Source organism: Diabrotica virgifera, chromosome 1 (genome assembly GCF_917563875.1).
Source record: "Diabrotica virgifera virgifera chromosome 1, PGI_DIABVI_V3a".
In the NCBI taxonomy this organism is placed as follows: domain Eukaryota; kingdom Metazoa; phylum Arthropoda; class Insecta; order Coleoptera; family Chrysomelidae; genus Diabrotica; species Diabrotica virgifera.
This window is the reverse complement of record NC_065443.1, coordinates 118,511,099-118,531,195: the sequence shown is the minus strand read 5'-3', so window position 1 is coordinate 118,531,195 and position 20,097 is coordinate 118,511,099. Positions and strand designations below refer to the sequence as shown.

General features: G+C 33.8%; 1 protein-coding gene and 1 long non-coding RNA gene across 2 annotated transcripts in view; one reads left to right on the top strand and one right to left on the bottom strand.

The window, feature by feature from the left end:
* The window catches only part of LOC114349537 (probable multidrug resistance-associated protein lethal(2)03659), a 46,029-nt gene that overhangs the window by 9,328 nt on the left and 16,604 nt on the right, over positions 1-20,097 (bottom strand). The window contains exons 4-7 of the mRNA XM_050643157.1: positions 18,408-18,564; positions 17,674-18,258; positions 5,415-6,059; positions 1,562-1,931 (exon numbers count right to left, since the gene is read on the bottom strand). Of these exons, the coding sequence (XP_050499114.1) occupies positions 1,562-1,931; positions 5,415-6,059; positions 17,674-18,258; positions 18,408-18,564 (1,757 nt within the window). The remainder of the gene's footprint in view (positions 1-1,561; positions 1,932-5,414; positions 6,060-17,673; positions 18,259-18,407; positions 18,565-20,097) is intronic.
* On the top strand, positions 9,088-10,828 carry LOC126879854 (uncharacterized). The gene is made up of 2 exons (XR_007696315.1): positions 9,088-9,868; positions 10,592-10,828. It is a non-coding gene; the product is annotated as an uncharacterized LOC126879854 (long non-coding RNA).

Below are 20,097 nucleotides of genomic sequence, written 5' to 3'. Positions count from 1 at the left end.
GAAAAGGATAAAATGTGAGATTTTTTCTTACGGCGCGACTGCTCTCGGGTTAAGGTTCTCGACTATCTGGTTCTCCTATCTGGTTTTGGGTCTTCCTCGTGGTCTGCCTGACACCGGTCTCCATTTGGTAATTTTTTTGATAACGGCTTCTGGATTTCTCCTTTCTATATGTCCTATCCATCTGAGTCTTTGTGCCTTGATAAATCTGACGATGTCTTCTCCTTTCAAAAGTTCTCTTACTTCGTGGTTCATCAGTGTTCTAAATTCATTATTACCTAAGTTTAGTGGGCCTGCTATCCTCCGAATTATTTTTCTCTCTAGGATCCTCAATATTTGTTCATCTTTCTGTGTTAGACACATTACTTCAGCACCATATGCGATTACTAGTCTAATTTCTGCTCTGTAAATTTTCAGTCTAGCATTCTGAGTAAGCTTCTTATCTTTGAGGAAGTTGTTGTAATTCCAGTGATAATAATATCGTATGGAATTTTTGCCGGGGGGTTCTTTTAGGGCAGTCCCGGCGCCACTGTATCTTTAACCTTGTTTGAAGTAGCTAGTCTAGTGTTGATGCACAGGGGCACCGACGCGACGGCTTAACGTACCCTCCGAAGCTCAGAGAACGGCTGGTATCATTCTCAGAAATTAGAACTCGTGTCCTCTGGCTTATCAAGGTAGTATCTTACGGCTGTTCTTACGATTAACTACGAAAAAATAGCAAGCTGAAAATTTGTTAATAGCTTAACGGTGTGTAGTCGGACAAACTTTGATGTACGGGAATACTGGAACAAGGGAAGTTTTAATTGTGGAACAGGTTATAAATTCGGAACGTCAGACTACGAAAACTTTCCATTTATTTTGTCGGACAGAACTTCCAATTGATTTCTTACCCTTTCATTAAACTCTTATACAAAAATCAGACTGCTATTTACCACCAACATAATTCCTGTCATTTGACATGTTCTACGTGTCGGACGTGTTAAAATGCCCAGTTGGTGATAAAATACCAGTCTGATTTTTGCATGAGAGTTTAATGGAAAGGTAACAAATCAATTGGAAGTTCTGTCCGGCAAAATACATAGGACATTTTCGTAGTCTGACGTTCCAAATATTTAACCTATTCCACAAATAAAACTTCCCCTGTTCCAGTGTTCCCATACATCAAAGGTTGTCCGACTAGACACCGTTAAGCTATTAACCAATTTTAAGCTTGCTATTAATCAACTTTTTTGGTACGCAGGATCCAGGCCTAGATGGAGGAGTGATCGAGGCGATCAAACTAAGCGGAAATAAAATTCCAGGCTTTGGCCAAACTCTTCATAGAATGCATTGTTTTATTACACAAGAAAGGAGACATAAGAGACCTTGTTAATGAAAATACCGTCCTATCAGTTTGATATTACACATATATAACTTTTCAAAAAAAATACCAAATAAAGACTGGAAGCTACGTTAAGACTTCTATTAACCCAGTGAACAAGCTGGATGTAACAAAAGATACTTTCTTTGTATCTTTACATACATACCTATAATGTTCTTTACATATAATAATCTTTGCACCTACCCTGTAACATTCGCTCAATGTCTGTGGTAACTGTTCGTCGATATTAACTAGATCTTGAGAAAATCTGTTGAGTATATTACCGATATAATTTATATCGAAAAATACCATAACTGCATTTAATATCTTTTTCACAATGGTATTGTGTAAGTTTACAGAAGCTCGTCTACAAAAATCGAACATCAGATATGTTTTAAACAAATCCAATATTGCTGATACGACTATCATTGTGGTATAGCTTCTAAAGGTGGACTGTTCTTTTTCTTGAGCAATATCTAGGTAAAGTGATGCATTGTTTGTTGGATGCGAATTTGGAGGAACATGCCAAGATATGTTAGATTGGATTATTAATACCTCTTGTTGGTTATCTACCCTAAAATAAAAAAAATGTGATAATTTCGTTTTTGATGATTATTCCTTCCCCAATCACTTCACCAAATCATTTTAGTAAGAAAATTGAAGGATTTGAAGTACAAATTAATATAATATCCCGCCTATTCTCCAGATTTACCCTTTTTTGTCAATTATAAAATATATTAATATGATTATAAAATCATTGGAAATTATTTAAAATCCACAACACTTAGTACCCTTTCACACTAAGATACTGGTGTCTGACACAATTGTCCGCCACCGGTGTTCAATTGTAGCAAAGCATGAGCCACTAAAATCAGCCAGACACTCAAAGTGGCTCGTTTGTAGCCATTAATTTAAAACAATGCTTTGCTGCATTTGAACACTAGTGGCGGATACCGGTATCAGACACCAAGTGCCTTAGTCGGAAAGGGTAGGTACTAAATTTCACTTATAACTGAATTATACGAACGCACTACTGGAACAGTTAAAGTGTTTGACATACTCTTAAATGAATTCCATCCAGAACAAGATATCTGACAAGGATTATACCGTATCTACAATGATATGGGAAGCATATTGTGAGAAGAGCGCTTCTCACATTTCACTATTTCACGAACACTAAGTGTGAGAGACTCTCACATTTCGCGAACACTAAATATGAGGTTGATCAACTGCTTAATATTCCCAATGCTGACACACGGATGTGAATCTTGGACCCCGAGACAAGTGGACAGAAGAAAGATAGATAGATATCACTGAAATGTTCTGTTGGGGAAGAACGTTACGAGTTCCGTGGATTAACCACAGCACGGCAGGAAAACTTTGTGAAGACTATAGAACCATAAACCTAATGAGCCGTCTGCTCAAGCTATTTTAAAAAGTCATCCACAATAGAATTTACCGAAAATGCGACGAACAAATTGCGCCCAATCAGTTTGGATTTGTGAGCGCCGTTGGTACGAGGGAGGCTTTATTTAGAGTACAGGTATTGTTTCAGAAATGTAGAGATGTCAACTGTAATGTTTTTGGATGCCTTATTGACTACAAGAAGGCTTTCGATAGAGTCAGGCATGAACAAATGGTACAAGTACTGAAGAGGACAGGGATTGACGGAAGAGACCTGAAAATAATCGCTAACCTGTATTGGAATCAATCAGCAGTGCTCCGAATAGATGGAGAATATACAGATCAGGTCAAAATCTTATGGGGAGTGAGACAGGGATGCATAACTTCACCGCTGATATTCAATCTGATGGAAGTGCTGAAGAGGACAGGGATTGACGAAAGAGACCTGAAAATAATAGCTAACCTGTATTGGAATCAATCAGAAGTGCTCCGAATAGATGGAAAATATACAAATCAGGTCACAATCTTAAAGGAAGTGAGACAGGGATGCATAATTTCACCGCTGATATTCAATCTGTACTCAGAGCACATTTTTGAAGAGGCTCTTAAAAATATTGATGAAGGCATTTCAATCAATGGAGTCAAGCTCAGTAATCTGCGGTATGCAGACGATACAATAATGTTTTCCAATACCATAGAAGGGCTACAAAACTTAATAAATAAAATAACGGAAACAAGTAGAACATATGGACTAGATATAAACACCATCAAAACCAAGCTAATGATCATCAGCAAGCAAGGAGCAAATCTGTATGTGAACCAAATGAGAATTGAACGTATCTCATAATACAACTACTTGGGAACTATAATCAATGAGTCGTAAGACAATACTCAAGCAAACGCAAAAAGTGCATTCTTGATCATGAGCTCTGTGTTCAAGAGCCATGACCTCAACTTAAAAACAAAAATAAGGCTCCTTAAATTGTTACGTGTACTCAGTGATTCTATACGGAGTAGAAACGTCGACATTAAACGCAGAAACTTTATCGAAACTGCAGCCTTTTAAGCTATGGTTGTACAGAAGAATGCTGAACATACCATTGACAGACACAAAGTCGCCAATGAAGAAGTACTACCTACGGAGGATGAACACAACCTCAAATTTTATCAACATCGTCAAGGGCCGTAATCTGCAGTACTTGGGACATATAATGGGAAATCAAGGCAGATACGAGCTACTCCAATGCATTTTACAAGGTAAAATTGAAGGAAAAGGGCCCGAAGAAGAATATCCTGGATTGCTAACCTGAGAGCATGGTATAGAAAGACCTCAACATAACCACTCCGCATAGCAACCAACAAAGTCATCATAGCCAGAATGATCGCCAACGTTCAGAATGGACAGGCACATTAAGAAGAAGAACCACAGCACAAATAATTCAATTTTAAATGTTAGGAGAGCAGATACAGAAAACACGAAAAGGCTTATTATCCAAGGAACAATAAAAGTCAGAGGCAAGAGGAAATCCCCAACAAGATGGATCGACCAAATTACAGAAATATGCAAAAGTGTTGAAAAAATACATGAGTTAAGAGATATGACTAGAGACAGAGATCTTTTAGAAATGAACAATACACGACATCATGCATGATGACCACTTAACTCCCTCCAAGTGGTCAGGACTGAAGAGAGAGATATTGTTGGAAACGTTTTGGATCAAATAGAGTGATAATGTGGATCAAGCGTCAGGGTTGTGTGCTTTCTCCACTACTGTTCAATATATAGCGAAACAATATGTCAGGAAGCGCCTCTAGAGCAAAACATTGGTATGAACATTAACGGAGAGTTAATTAACAATATACGATACGCTGATGACACGCTAATAGTAACAGATAACCTAGCAAATTTACAGTATTTGATGGAAAACATAAACACTCATATCAATAAGTATGGTTTAAAACTGAACATCAAAAAGACTAAATTCATGATTGTAACAAAGAAGCTATACAGCAATGTGAATTTAACCATAAAATAATCAGTCAGTTGAAAGAGTTACGTCCTACAAATATTTAGGGGTTTGGTTCACTGATACTAATGACCAGACAAGAGAAATCAAGAGGCGAATAGAGATAGCGAGACAATCGTTTGTCAAAATGAAAAAGTTCCTATGCAGCCGGGACATAAATATAAACTTAAGAACGAGAATGTTAAGGTGCTATGTTTTCTCAGTTCTGCTGTACGGCATGGAAGCTTGGACACCGAAAAAGATAAACATCAAAAACATTGAGGCATTCGAGATGTGGTGCTACAGGAGAATGTGGAAAATACCATGGACAGAAAGAGTAACAAATCAAGATGTTTTGCTGAAGATGGGGAAGGAATGCGAAGTCATAAAAACCATACAAACGAAAAAACTGGAATATCTAGGCTACATAATGAGAGGAGAAAAGTTACTCTCTGCTAAGACTCATAATCCAAGGAAAAATCTCGGGAAAGAGAAATGTGGGACGTAGGAGGATTTCCTGGTTGCCAAATTTAAGGGAGTGGTATGGGTGTAATTAAATATCAAGTGCTACATTGATAATTTAAATACTGTTTACTCCAGTGTCGAACTTCTGGGAGAATATATCAGGAAATTTTAAAGGTACTTACCATCTTGTTAGCAGTTTATCAGAATAACTTTCTGAATACTGCGTTAGTCCACCCATCATAAGGTTAAAAAGAGCCAGTGCAAATCCACCTCCATAGATAAAGTATTTTCCATAAACATTAACACTCACAGAACCTTTCTTCTGAATTTCACTGTATACGGGTCTAGCTGCTTCAACTTTCTCTTCATCGAGAAGCTTGTGATATTCATTAACTTCATTATGATTCTCTGTCTTAACATATTCTTTCTCTAGATGATCATCTGTAGTAATAACGTAATCCTCTTCTTTTATTATAAAGTCATTCGGTTTTCCAAACTCTTTTAACTCGCCGTCCTTTATCAGTATAACATTATCAGCGTGTTGAATATGACTGTCTTTTTGGCATACCAAGAAAACTATTTTGTCTTTGAGGTATTTTGAAATACACTCGTTAAAAATGTAGTCTTGTACGGTTTGATCTAATGCAGTTAATGCGTCATCTAACAAGTATATCTCGCTCTCTTTGTATACTGCTCGGGCTAGATTTATTCTGGCTTGCTGTCCTTTGCTGAGATTAGATCCTCTATCAGATAATACTGTCTCGTCTCCGTTCTCGAAAAGAGAAAAGTCGTATTGAAGTGCACATACACGAATCACTTCTTGGTATCTACAATTCAAAAAGAAGATAAATATTGTATTGATAAAAATGATTTCAAATTATTAAAGTAAAATGATTATGTGGGAAAGAATATGGACTCCAATGTGGCCGTGAGAACGGCTGGTTTATTTCTGTATCAATGAGGAACTCATAATTGCAAATACCTTATTCAAACTTCCTAAACTTCTATTACACACAAGGAGGTCACCAGCTGACAATAACGACAAAATAGCCAAAGAACATATAAAAAAAACTTAAAATAAACGGGAACTTAAAGAAAGTCAAGAAGATAATGCTGAAAATCTAATAGGTCTGGATCCCGCGTATGAAAAAAAAGTTGATTAACAGCAAGCTGAAAATTTGTTAATAGCTTAAGGGCGTCTAGTCGGATAAACTTTGATATATGGGAACACTGGAACAGGGGCAGTTTTAATTGTGGAACAGGTTAAAAATTTGGAACGGTCAGACCACGAAAACGGCACATCTATTTTGTCCGACAGAACAGACTTAAACTCTCCGAACAGAAATTAAAGTCTCATGCAAAAATCAGATTGCTATTTATCACCAAATGGGCGTTTTAATGAGTGGAACATGTAGAATATGTCAAATGACAGGAATTATGACAGGTGATAAATAGCAGTCTGATTTTTGCATGAGAGTTTAATCTCTGTTCGGAGAGTTTAAGTCTATTCTGTCGGACAAAATAAATGTGCCGTTTTCGTGGTCTGACCGTTCCAAATTTTTAACCTGTTCCACAATTAAAACTGCCCCTGTTCCAGTGTTCCCATATATCAAAATTTATCCGACTAGACACCCTTAAGCTATTAACAAATTTTCAGCTTGCTATTAATCAACTTTTTTTTCATACGCGGGATCCAGACCTATAACTATTGGCCAAAAATTGGGAAAATTTCAATATGTCAAAACGGCAAACACGTGTATGTTCTCAAAAACTTTTGATAGTGTGTAAATTTTTTTTTATTATCAGCTAAGTACTTTCAACACATAACGTGCCATCATCAGAGCTTCGTCATGTTATAAAACCTTCATAGAAGAGCAATTGCTAAACGACACAATAAAAAACATGGATACTGGGCAAAAGCCACAGATATCGGGTATAACAACCCCTTAAAATGAATAAATCACATCTAAATTCTTTTTGAAATTAAAAAGACAACATGGCTGAGTCAAACCATTTTGAGCCCACGTGAACAGCTCAGCCATGTTTTTTATTGTGTCGTTTAGCAATTGCTCTTCTACGAAGGTTTTATAACAGGACGAAGCTCTGATGATGGCACGTTATGTGTTGAAAGTACTTAGCTGATAATAAAAAATTTTTTACACACTATCAAAAGTTTTTTGAGAACATACACCTGTTTGCCGTTTTGACCTATTTAGAAGTGTGTACAAGTCTTGCAGTCTTTTCCAATAAATTTCAATATGACCTTGAATCATTTGAAAAAGAAACCCTCAAATTACTTGAAAAAAACCTTGGATGGCAGTAAAAATTCTAGAACTTATGGAAGAACGAACAAAACATAAAGCAAAAAACCTGAATAAATACAAAGAAATTCAGAGAAACATCAGAAAGAAAATTCGAGAGGCAAAAGGAAGGTGACTACCCAACAGATGTAAGGAAATAGAAGATCTGGATAAAAAGTATGGAAGCTTTAATTTACACAAAAATATCAAAAAAAATCACAGCTTTGAGAAAAAGCACAAGAGATAATATCTTTAAAAATGATAATAAATGGACTATTATTACTGATGCGAAGAAGAGATTGTGCACTGAACCAATAAACTATATCCAACAACTATTTAATGATGAAAGATAAAAACTGTCATTAGAAGCTACAGAAGATACCAGACTATCAATATTACTAGAAGAAATGTTATTATTAAATAAATATTACAATTAAATGCCATCAAAAAAATTTTGAAAATAATACAAACACAAAATTGTGAAAACTCTGGAATATGAAATTAGTGGTTTGGCTGTAGAACAAAATTTAGCTGTAGAAATGATTATGCATAAACATGAATCCATGGAGTCCAGAGATGCATGGACGTGAATCAGTACATGTACTTATCTTCTGTAGACTTTGAAAAGGCATTTGATAAGGACAACAGTAAAAGTTTGTAGATTTATTAAAAAGCAAACATATTGACAGATGTGATATGAAACTGCTAAGGTAAGAGTTGACAATCAGCACATCCGAGATATCAAAACACAAAGAGGAGTCCGCCAGGGTTGTGCGCTGTCCCCACTACTCCTCAATGTTTACAGTGAAATGGTATTTAACGAAGCGCTCTCAGAGTCAATAGAATAAGGTATCTCTATCAATGGAGAAGTTTTCAATAACTTACGTTTTGCAGTGTCGCAGTGATGCAGTGATAATGTCGGATAACAAAAATGATTTACAGAACATAATGTAACGCGGTAATGAATATTCTCATGAATATGGACTGAAGATGAATTTGAAGAAAACTAAATGCGTGATCATGACTATATCAATAGATGCAAATCTCCAATTGATTATTGAAGATACTGTAAGTGAAAGTCTGGATACCTACAAGTATTTAGAAACCTGGATATCATCAAATGTAAACCAAATCAAACACCTTACGTGCATCATTAATTAAACTTAAGAAGTTTCTTTGTCATGATATAAGGTTAGAATTACGCCTAAAAATGCTTATGTGTTACGTGTTCTCTACTCTCCTTTATTACTTAGACGCATGGCCGTCTTTGAATTCTGGTGTTAAAGAAAAATCCTACGAACATCATGGATTTACAATAAAGTCAAACGTGGAAGTAACAAGTAGGATAAGAAATGAAGGGTGAATAATATTAACTATCAAAGGATGAAAACTTGAGTACTTGAGTACTTAGGACATGTCAAGAGAGGGAAAAAGAAGTGGAATGTGGAAAGACGAAGAATGTCCTGGCTTTAGAACTTAAGGGAATGGTTTGAATACAGTAGTGCAAAAAGCTATTTAGAACGGCAGTCAACAGGTTCTACATATCCATAATTACCCTAACAACACACAACATTCCAGGAATGTACTACCAAAGTTCTATCAATATTTGAATGTCCTGGACATTTAGGGAACATTCGGTGAACATATGTTTAAATTATTCCTGGAATGTTACCATAAGACATTCTGTGAACATACTACCAATGTTCCTATATTTTAAGTTGCGAAATAATACATACGTGTAACAGATACAACATTACTTATAACATACCAGACAAACTAAGTGACACTTTAGGCCTACAGTGCAATAATATGTCAAATTTAAAGAGTTTCCCAAGTTCAATTAATACAATATTATAAACATACAAATGTAATAAAAATTATTGTTCGCGAATATTCAATTTGGAATGCGATTTTGTTAATAAAAAAAATACTTATAACTTATGCAAAACCCAAGAGAGGCATTTATATTTATTTCTTTTGCCTTCATTTTCAAATTCGCCGTGCTATATTTTTGTGCATGGCGCTTGAGAGGGCATCACGTGACTAAAAACGACCAACCAACGACCTCGCTTCGGCCATCTTGGCATCTTCATCTTGGCCACCTTGCTTTGCCGTGGGTGGATCGTTGTTTGTGCTTTTTAAGAATATTTTTTTAATTCGGATACTTTTATAATAGCTTTAATAGTATTATTAACATAGTGAATAAAATGGTGTCCTGTTTTTAACGCAGTTGGAGTAGCAGAAACAAATGTAGATAAAAAAATCTGCAGGAATAACGTTTCAATTATGACAGAAGCTCCAAACAAATGACTGTGAATGAAAAGCCCTATTAAAAGGTTAGTATGCAAATATGTAAACGAAGGCATGCCCTGTATTTCAGAAAATAAATTAATACTATTAATACCCTAATAATACTATTCATAAAAAATCTTTTAAGTAACCTAGATATAACAAAGTGAATAAAAGGCATAAATCAGAAGAATTATTATTTTATTTTATAAGTTAATAATTGGTCATATCCATTTATTATTTTAATAATAATTGTGAATAAGCCACAAACTTCGCTTATTCCTAACTAAAATAGTAAATAGAGATAATAACAATAGGATTTGTAAAACTAAAGTAATTCTTTTTGCGTTTTTGCTAATGTATGCCTTTATAAATAGGATGGTAGACCACACACTATAATATGCAGTACCAACTAATGAATACACAGAATATTATAGTCGATTTGCTAAACTCAGTCTCAGTACTACTGAGTCTCAGACACAACTGGCTAGTGATTTTAGTAAATAATTTTGCCAATTTGGTAAAATTGGCAAAAAAAATAATAACTAAATAGTTAATAATTACTGTAATTTTGGCAAAATTGGCCAAAAACAAAAAAAATTACCTACTAAAATCACTAGCCAGTTGTGTCAGAGTTTGGGGAACCGACTATACTAATAAACAATTTCTAAGCTGTTTTATAATATTTTGTGAGTCCATTAATCATATTTTTTATTTAAAACTAAAATTTGTTAATAATGCTTAGTAATGCATATATTTTGTATTTTTAGCTTTCCAGAAGATCCTGCGAAGAAGACATGAAGTATAGATCAGATTTGTTAATAGAGGAGTATGTTCAAAACACTTTTTAGAAAAAGATATTGACAGAACTTCACTTTCATCTGTTCGTTTAAGAGACTGTGCTGTTCCAATAGCTTATGTCACACAGGTATATGCATTTTTTTTTCTTGGTTTTAACATCTTTAAACGCGAAATACGCAATAGCTTATCGAATTGATGCCATGTTATTTTTCTTTATTAAGGTCTTTGTTTATTATTGTGTATGTGTATTAACAACAGAAACATTTTTGGTTATTCTTTATTTTATTTTATATTTTGTCATCAAGTGTTCAGTCAATGTATGTAGTTTTCTTATGTACACCTTTATGGGTTTATACCTGGTGGATGTATATTTCAATAAATAAATAAATAAATAACCTAATTAATAATACAGTCTGTACAATATAGATACTGTTGTAATTCATTATCTACATCAGAGATCTAAGTTGACATTGTTGCCCAACTGCAAAAAATTTTTGAATTCATTTTAAGTCAAATATATCACATAATTATTGCGAAGTAGATTATACAACAAAACAGATTAATATTCAATGTAAATAAATAAAAACATCAGAAATAGAAAACAAGAATTAAGGTATAATCTTATGTTACAGTTATTAAGGTACCAAGGGTATTATAAGGATAATAATGCTTGAGGTCAATGGTGTTTTTAACAAGGGCCTGAGGGATATACGTTGACCGAAAGCGTTATTATTATAATACCTGTGGTGCCTTCAACGTTTAATGTCTGACTAAATTATTCTTTATATGCGAAAAATTTGAATGAATTTTGAATTGATTAGTTTTTAAATAAGTACATTTACCAGTAACAGTAGTAACATAATTGTGGTAACCATAGTTTTACTTAGGTTGATATTTGTCAACTTGACAGTATCTAAGTCGTTATTTAAATTTAATGCCCAAGGGCGTTATATCATACTTAACAGACTTCGAAATGTCATTATTTGTCAAATAATGTACCAGTAGGGCATTAAAGTAAATAATAAAAACAATAAATATAATGAATACTAAATACTTATTTGTTTGTGAAAAATCTATTTCTTTGTGGCTTTTTTGTAATTAACTATTCTAATGAGGAAATAAGCCACAATTTACTTGAAAAAATAATTTTATTAAGGTTTCTACTTCCACGTCAGATGTCGTTGTCAAAATACAAAATGTTCATTATTATTATTTTATTTATTAAATATTATTTAATATTTATTTAAATATTATTTAATATTTATTTTTTTATTATTATTATTTATGCGTATTATTACCTGTAAATATTTCTTCTGATTGTTAATTGTAAAGGATAGAAAAATTACCTTTTATTTTATTTTCTTTTAGAATCAGCTGAGAGAAGTGGTCTACAAAAAACCAGAAAGGAAACGGAATATGTGGCTACGAAAAGCAAAAGAAAGGTTTACAAAGCAAATGTGACACATTTTTTTATAATATTTAGGAATGTCAGTAAATTACATTAAAAAATGTATGTAAAGATTTTTTGCAATAAAAATGTTTATATTTATCAAGGATGTATTATTTGGTATGGCCACATATCGTCAGTGATGTGACAATACCTCCTATCTGTTTTTTTCAAGAGATTTGTAAGATAGACTAAAAACTTGTTTCGGCCACCTCCTGTTTTCATATATTTTTTGACTTGTTTTGCAGTAAATTCAACTATCTATTTACTACAAAAAAGTCAGAATACGTACGAAAACAGAAAGTGACCTTAAAAATGTTTTTCGTCTCCTGCAAACCTCATGAAAAAACATATAGGAGGTATTGTCACATTACTGACGATATATTTCAGTGAATGTCTAAAAAATATACTGTGAATGTTCAAAGAACGTTCGTAGACATTCATGGAATGTTCCAACAAGACATTCAGTCTAAAAAATAGACTGTGAATGTCCAAAGAACATTCGTAGACATTCATGGAATGTTCCAACAGAACATTCTAAGAATATTTAAAATGCTGACACAGCACTTTCCAGGGACATTCGTGTGCATTTGGGGACATTCCAGGAATGTTTTCAATGTCCTGTGTGTACATTCTAGGAACATTCATGGAATGTTTTGTGTTATTAGGGTATTTCCAACCTTCGATAGAAGATGGAACTTAAAGAAGAAGAAGAGCCAAAATAATCGTCAACGCGCAACGTCCAATGAGGATATGGCACGGAAAGAAAAATCAATACATATATATGTTACAGTTCAAGTTGATTATCCAGTTGGAGTTGACTCCAACTAGTTGGAGTCAACTCTAACGGCTGGTTTCAGTAAAAGTTCATTATAAATATAAAATGAAGATTTATATTCAACATTTACTAGTAAAAGTAGACTCCAACTAGGAAAAGTATACTCTTCCCAATGCCATTTAGTAAAAGTTGATTCTGATTCACACAAACAGCCGATTCTAGAAATTAAATGTTACTGAATATGTTCAAATTAGTCTAGGCTGTATCGTCGCCCCCGTTAGGTAAATTATTCCAGTTCGATTTTTTTGCACAAACTTACTCAAAAAGATGTCCTTATAACGAATCCACAGGGTGTCAGATGGTACTGTGGTCGAAAAATTGTTTAAACAATTTTTTTAAACAAACTCACAAAAAAAAATCATTTACGACAATTTTCTTTACATCATTTGGGCCATTCGGAGCAAAAGAGGTCTTTTGTGATTTTTCTGTAAAATTTATTGTTCTCGAGTGAAAATACGAAAATGACCATTTTCAAGGCTTAATAACTCAGTTAAAAATTATTATTATGAAAGTCCGAAAGTCACCAAATAAAATTTTATCGACCCCCCTACAAGATACTGAAGAAATTTTTGTTATTATTTTACAGTCGAACCCGCTTATTAGAATCCCTGTTATAGGAATATCCCGGTTTATGGAATATAAATTCAAGTTCCCGAAACATTTCCATTTACTCCTTAATAAATTTATCGGTTTATTGGAATAGGATCTAGCTAGATAATACCGCTTATTAGCATATTTTGCAGGTCAAAGAATATTTTTTTTACAAAAATTTAAATTATGTTTGGTATTATGGCTTGTCGTCAACGGCCTGTAAGTAGTGCTGGATTAGATATTATTAGGGTAATAAATATTTATTACTTTGTTACGAATACCAATTCGATCTTTAGCATGGCCCACAAATGCATGGGTCATAAAATAATTTCTATTTTTCTACACAAAGGCACTGTTGCCTGTTATAAAATTGTTAGAAGCAGTTTATTTAGAATTCACTCAGAGAGTACCTACTTGTTTGCAAGATGGAATTATGGCTTTGTTAAATTCGAAAAGGAGAGAAAAGAACAAGAATGTAACAATCCATTTCTTGACGCCAATAAAACTTCTATTCAACCAGTGGATTAAGGATGACCACACGGATTAACAACGAAAAAGCTATAATTACCAATAATTTCTCAAGAAAAAAAAGTAATTTTGTTATATTATATGCATTTTAATAAGAAAATATTTACATATCTACATATTGCATACATTTCATATTAATTCTATAATGTATTCATTCACATACATATAATGTAATTTGGTATTTAACACATACATAGATAAGTACTAGTTACACTACTGTATTATTGACGTAAAAAGACCTAAAACCATTTACATACACTGATTATATAGGTACATATATGATATACATATTGGCATAGTATGTAATAAAACTACATATTGGCATAGTATGTAATAAAACTACATATTGGCATAGTATGTAAAACTACACATTGGCATAGTATGTAAATAATATTATTACGTATATTCGGTAACACTTATTTCGACTAGCCACCAATGATCGGTTATTAGAATATCCCGGTTATAAGAATATTTTTGCCTTGCACAAAGACTATTCCAATAAGCGGGTTCGACTGTATTACTAAGCGGTTACATATTTTTAATTATTAACAATGAGCGCTAGGAGCGTATTGCCGCAGCTATAAATGTGAGTTCGAGTGAGATGCATCATTGCACCATTTTGACATTTAAAAATTCAAACTTCTGTCAAACCACAAAAGTGTCAAAACTTTTTTTTGTAATTTATTGCTCACATGTCATCACCATGACAAGGCGAAAGTTCTTCTTCTTGTGGTGCTTTCTCCTTTAGTGGAGGTTAGCGACTACACTGGCAAATATGTCTCTGTCCAATGCAGCTCTAAACAAAGATGTTGAATCAAGGCCGGTCCGGATATTTCTAATCCATGAAATCTGGCGCCTACCGGGACCCGTTTTCCTTCAATCTTACCCTGGATGATCAGTTGCGTGAGGCGGTACTTTTCGTTTCTCATTATGTGTCCCAGGTAGCTAACTTTTCCGACTTTAATGATTTTTAGCAGTTCCCAATCTGTACCTATTTTCATCAGAACATATTCGTTGGTGGTGTGGGTTGTCCAAGGTATTTTCAAGTCTCTTCTATAAAGCCAGAGTTCAAAGGCGTCCAACTTGTTCATCAGTGTTGTGTTGTATCCAGGCCTCCGTTCCATACAAAAGTATTGACCACACATAGCAATGCAGAAAACGACATCTAAGGCTGATATTAATGCTACTGTTACAAAACAAGCTTTTCATTTTGATAAACCCTGTCGGGCTACCTCTATTCTCGCTCTTGACTTCTTGTTTATAATCAAGTTGATTGTTGAACCAGCAACTAAGATATTTGTACTGGCTTACTTATTCAAGCTGTTGGTGTTTCACATATTTATTGGAAGAGGTAAATTTTTGTTCCTTGATATTCTTATAACTTTGGTTTTCGCAGTATTGATCTTCATCCCCATGTTTTCACAACTCTCAGTAACCCTATCCAACAGTATCTGCAGCCTATGGTCCGAATCAGTCATTAATACTGTGTCATCTGCATAGCGGATGTTATTTACTCTCTGACCGTTTATCCTGATTCCTTCTGAAGGGTGCGATAAAGAGTTCGCAAATATTACCTCAGAGTAGACGTTAAAAGTATGGCTGATAGCACACAACCCTGTCTAACACCTCGTTGTATTTCAATTGGTCTTGACGTATTACCATTGGTCTTTATGATTGCTGTCTGATTCCAATAAATAGCCTCTATAATTTTAGAATCTCTTTTGTCGACTCCGATGTCGTTCAATCTTTCTATCAAGGTCTTGTGCTTCACCCTATCGAACGCTTTCTCAAAATCTATGAAACAGATAAAAAGGTCTGCTTGCTGATCTTTGTATCTTTGTGCCAGAGTTTGAAGACAGAATATTGCTTCTCGTGTCCCCATACCTTTCCTGAAGCCAAATTGTTCTTGACCGGTGACCTCATCACATTTTTTATAATATATTCTGTTCTGTATGATACGCAAGGAAAGCTTCAGAATGTTATTTAATATACTTATAAGGCGGAAGTCCTGGCATAATTTGGCGTACTTCTTTTTAGGCAGTGGTATGAAGACTGATCCAAGCCATATTTTAGGGATAGTCCCTGTATTATTGTAAACATTATTAAATAGTCCAAGAAGAAGATCTAAGTTTTCCTCGTTGATTAACTTCAATAGCTCAGCTGGTATTTCATCTTTTCCTACAGATTTGTTGTTTTTTAGTTGACGTAGAGCATATTCCAGTTCGGACTTCAGTTTTGGAAGACCTTGGTCGTTTTCGGTATTTAATGTAGGAGGTTCTCTGATGTCATAGAAGAGTTCCTTTATATAGTCTTCCCACATGTTTATTTGTTCTTCAGGGCTTGAAATCAGTTTGCCTTCTGCGTTGATTAGATTATTTGGTCCTTGTGAGTATGTCGTGCCTGTGAATTCTTTGAGTTTCTTATACAGATGGAAGTCATCATGTTTTTTATATAAGTTTTCGATTTCTTTACATTGTTCTGTTATCCATTTTTCTTTTGCAATTTTTATTTTTTATTTAACGGTTCTATTTAATCCTTTGTACATTGCTTTGTGCTGTTTGCATTTTCTTCTTTCATCCATTAAATCCAATATTTCCTCTGTCATCCATCTTTGCTTCCGTGGTCGCTGTTTTGTGAGCATTTCAGTTGCCGTTGCAAGGGCGTGTCTGATTTCCTCCCGAAGGCGAAAGTTAAGGATGTTTAATTATATGAAAGTGTGCTAAAAAACAGTGCGAACAAGTAAAACCCATTTAAAATACATTGTTACTTCAGACACACTTTAAACTCTCCATGTACTGCTGTCTATATTTACAATTTTCACACAATAAAACCTTTACATTTTAGATAATATGAGATAGAGTAGATAAAAATTATTTTTGTGAATTTGGTTAACAAAAATTGGTTAAACAATTTTTCGACCGCGGTACCGCGTGACACCCTGTGTATTTGTTATAAGGATTGTTATACGGATGTATTTCTTTGAATAAGTTTGTGCAAAAAATCGAATCAGAATAATTTACCTAACGGGGGCGACGTTACAGACTATACTAATAAATAATTGAAACGGTCAAAACAAAGAAACGCACACTCATCAAAAATGCACTTGAGATTCTGGTATAATCAACATTTACTGAATCGATCCAGGAAGAGTCAACTCCAACTAGTAAAAGTTGATTTAAATTTTTAAAATCAACTTTTACTGCTCGTTTCAGTTGGAGTTGACTCCAACTAGTTGGAGTCAACTCTAACTGAGAATCAACTTGAACTGTAACATATACAATACATAACGGTCAAGAACCGAAACATATAATACAAGAACACGTTACTCAAAATATTGTGTAGAATGCGAGGATCTTAGACAAAAAATGGAGATGTGGTAAAGGAAAACACTTTAATGGTTTCTAGTGAATTAAAAAAAATAGTGATGGAAGAATAAGAATCAAGATTAACTAAACAAATATAAGTTAAAACACTAGATAGAAAAAAATATAGACAAAGAAAAAGTTACTGACAACCAGGTATGCAAAATATTATAAATTAAACAAAAAATAATTTGAAACGTTAGGCAAACTAAACAAAAAAATTGACAAATATCACATGGCTAGTCTAAGATACATAAAAACAGTTATGGAAAGGATAATACTTACCTTTTTTCATTATACGGCTGTCCAAATATAATGTTTTGTTTAATAGTCGAAGGAAACAACCAAGGATCCTGAGAGGCATAAGAAATCCTCCCTTTAGTAACAAAATCTCCACTCGTAATAGGATAATCCTGAACTAAAACTTTAAGCAAAGCACTCTTGCCTGATCCAACTTTTCCTGTTACCAAGGTCAAACCAGAGTTCACTTTAAAACTAATACTCTTTAAAATTTCTTTGTCTTTAATTGATACTGAGACTGTATCCATCTCCACGTAAGGACTACCCGTTGGTTCTGTCTTTTGTGGTTTGATATGGATTTCCTCAGAGGTCATTACTTTGCTGATCCTCTTAAATGACGAGATGAATTCTCCAGCTTTTCCCATTCGATTGGGTATAACATTGCCCAGAGTTTGTTTTAAGTCCTTAAAATTTGACAGGATGTAAAAGATTAATGTTGTGTCTGAGGAGTAACCGAGCCAGATGTAAGCAGTTAGAAGAACGTAGAAGCCAGCTTTGGAGAAGATTAGTCCAGTCAAGATGATAAGCATTTTAAAGTAGAATACCAAAAGAAGTTTAGAGAGTTCTTTGCTAAAATTAAATTATTAAAAATTATTATATAATGATATTACTAATGCTACGCCTAAACAGACATAAAGTATGTGAAGAAGATTCATTAGATTCGTATTCGTCAGACAAAGTACGAGAAAGATAGTGCAATTTAAAGGATCACCACTTACCATCTAGTAACATTAATTTTTTTATTAAAATATTCTTCCCACGTGTACATTTTTATAATTCTTATAGAATTCAATGCTTCTTGTGTGATTTGTAGTCGTTCGTCGGTTTTCTCTCCAGTTTTTAATTTGAGATCCGTTACAATCTTTCCCAGGTAGACTAAAAGAGAATTTCTATTAGATACTGAACAAACATAATATTATCTATCTATAGTAAGACAATATGTCATACAAACACCATGAGAAATTTTAAACTTGTGCGAATCAATGTATGTACAGATAGTCTAACGGCTATAAATGCTCTTAGGAGCCCTAAAGTAGACTCTAGGTTAATGTGAGATTGCCAACGAGAACTCAATAGACTGTCGGCATATTGGGCAGTGTGAATAAAATTGTAGTATGCACTTAAAGTACCTTTTTCGTAGCAAAAGCTAACATTTTTGTGAATGTGAATTTAAACTTATAAGTTTATTCTGTTTTCTTTAAGTATGTTCTGTCTTTTTTTAGTAAAACCTTATTTAGATGTGAATAAAATACAGCATTTACTGAAATTTTAAAGTAACAACTTTGAATTTTTCAAGCCAGGTAATGTGCAGCTTAAAAATTTGTCTTGTATAGAACTTCAATCGAACACGTTTAAAAATGGATCAATTTATGAACATCAGACGTCGAAAATATTATTCCCAACGAAGTGAGTGTCGGGATGAGGAATATCATAATTTATATTGTTTTTCGAGAATTAATGTGGAATGGTTAGCAGAAAATTTCCTTGAAGACACTGGAGAAACAAGGGGAGGAGCATTAAATCCCAGACAAAAAATGCAGATATTTCTTCGATTTTTAAGTGATCCTGGATTTCAAATTGGAGTTGGCAAGGATGAAGGTGTTCATCGAACAACAGTGAGTAAAACTGTGAAATTTGTTTTGACTAAAATAATTCAAAAATCACATATTTGGCTACGTTTTCCTTTAAATAACATTGCTGAAGCACAACAAGAGTGGAGTGCTAAGTATCAGTTTCCTTGTGCATTTGGTGCTGTTGATTGTACACATATAAGAATTCCGAAACCATCTGAGCATGGAGACGAATGCTATAACAGAAAAGGTTACTTTAGCATAAATGTACAGGCAACATGTAATGCAAAAGAAGAATTTACTTCCATAGACGCTCAGTGGCCTGGGTCAGAACACGACAGTAGGATACTAAAGAATTCTGCAATTTATGTCGAAATGAATAATATGCGGCATAATAATATGATGTTATTAGGTGATTCTGGTTATAGAATCAGACGTTGGCTGATGACGCCATACAGAAATCCCGAAACTCGTGAAGAAATTGCGTTTAACATACTTTACATGAACGAAAGATTCATAATCGAAAGGTGCTTTGGCCAACTGAAGAGAAGATTTCTAATTTTGCAATATATGGTTAGAGTAAAACTAGACAGAGTTGCATCTGTTATTATTAGTTGTACTTCATAATATATCAAAGTATTTAAATGATCCACTTCCTGTCGATGAAGAAGAAGATGTCATGAATGACGAAAAAGAAGAGCAATACAATTTAGAAAATGACGCTAAAAATGTTATGAGAAGGGGACTCCAACGGAGAGAAGAAATCAAACATTTAATTTACCAACTAAATATTTAATTATATAAATTGTTATAGTTATAAATTAAAAATTATATTCAA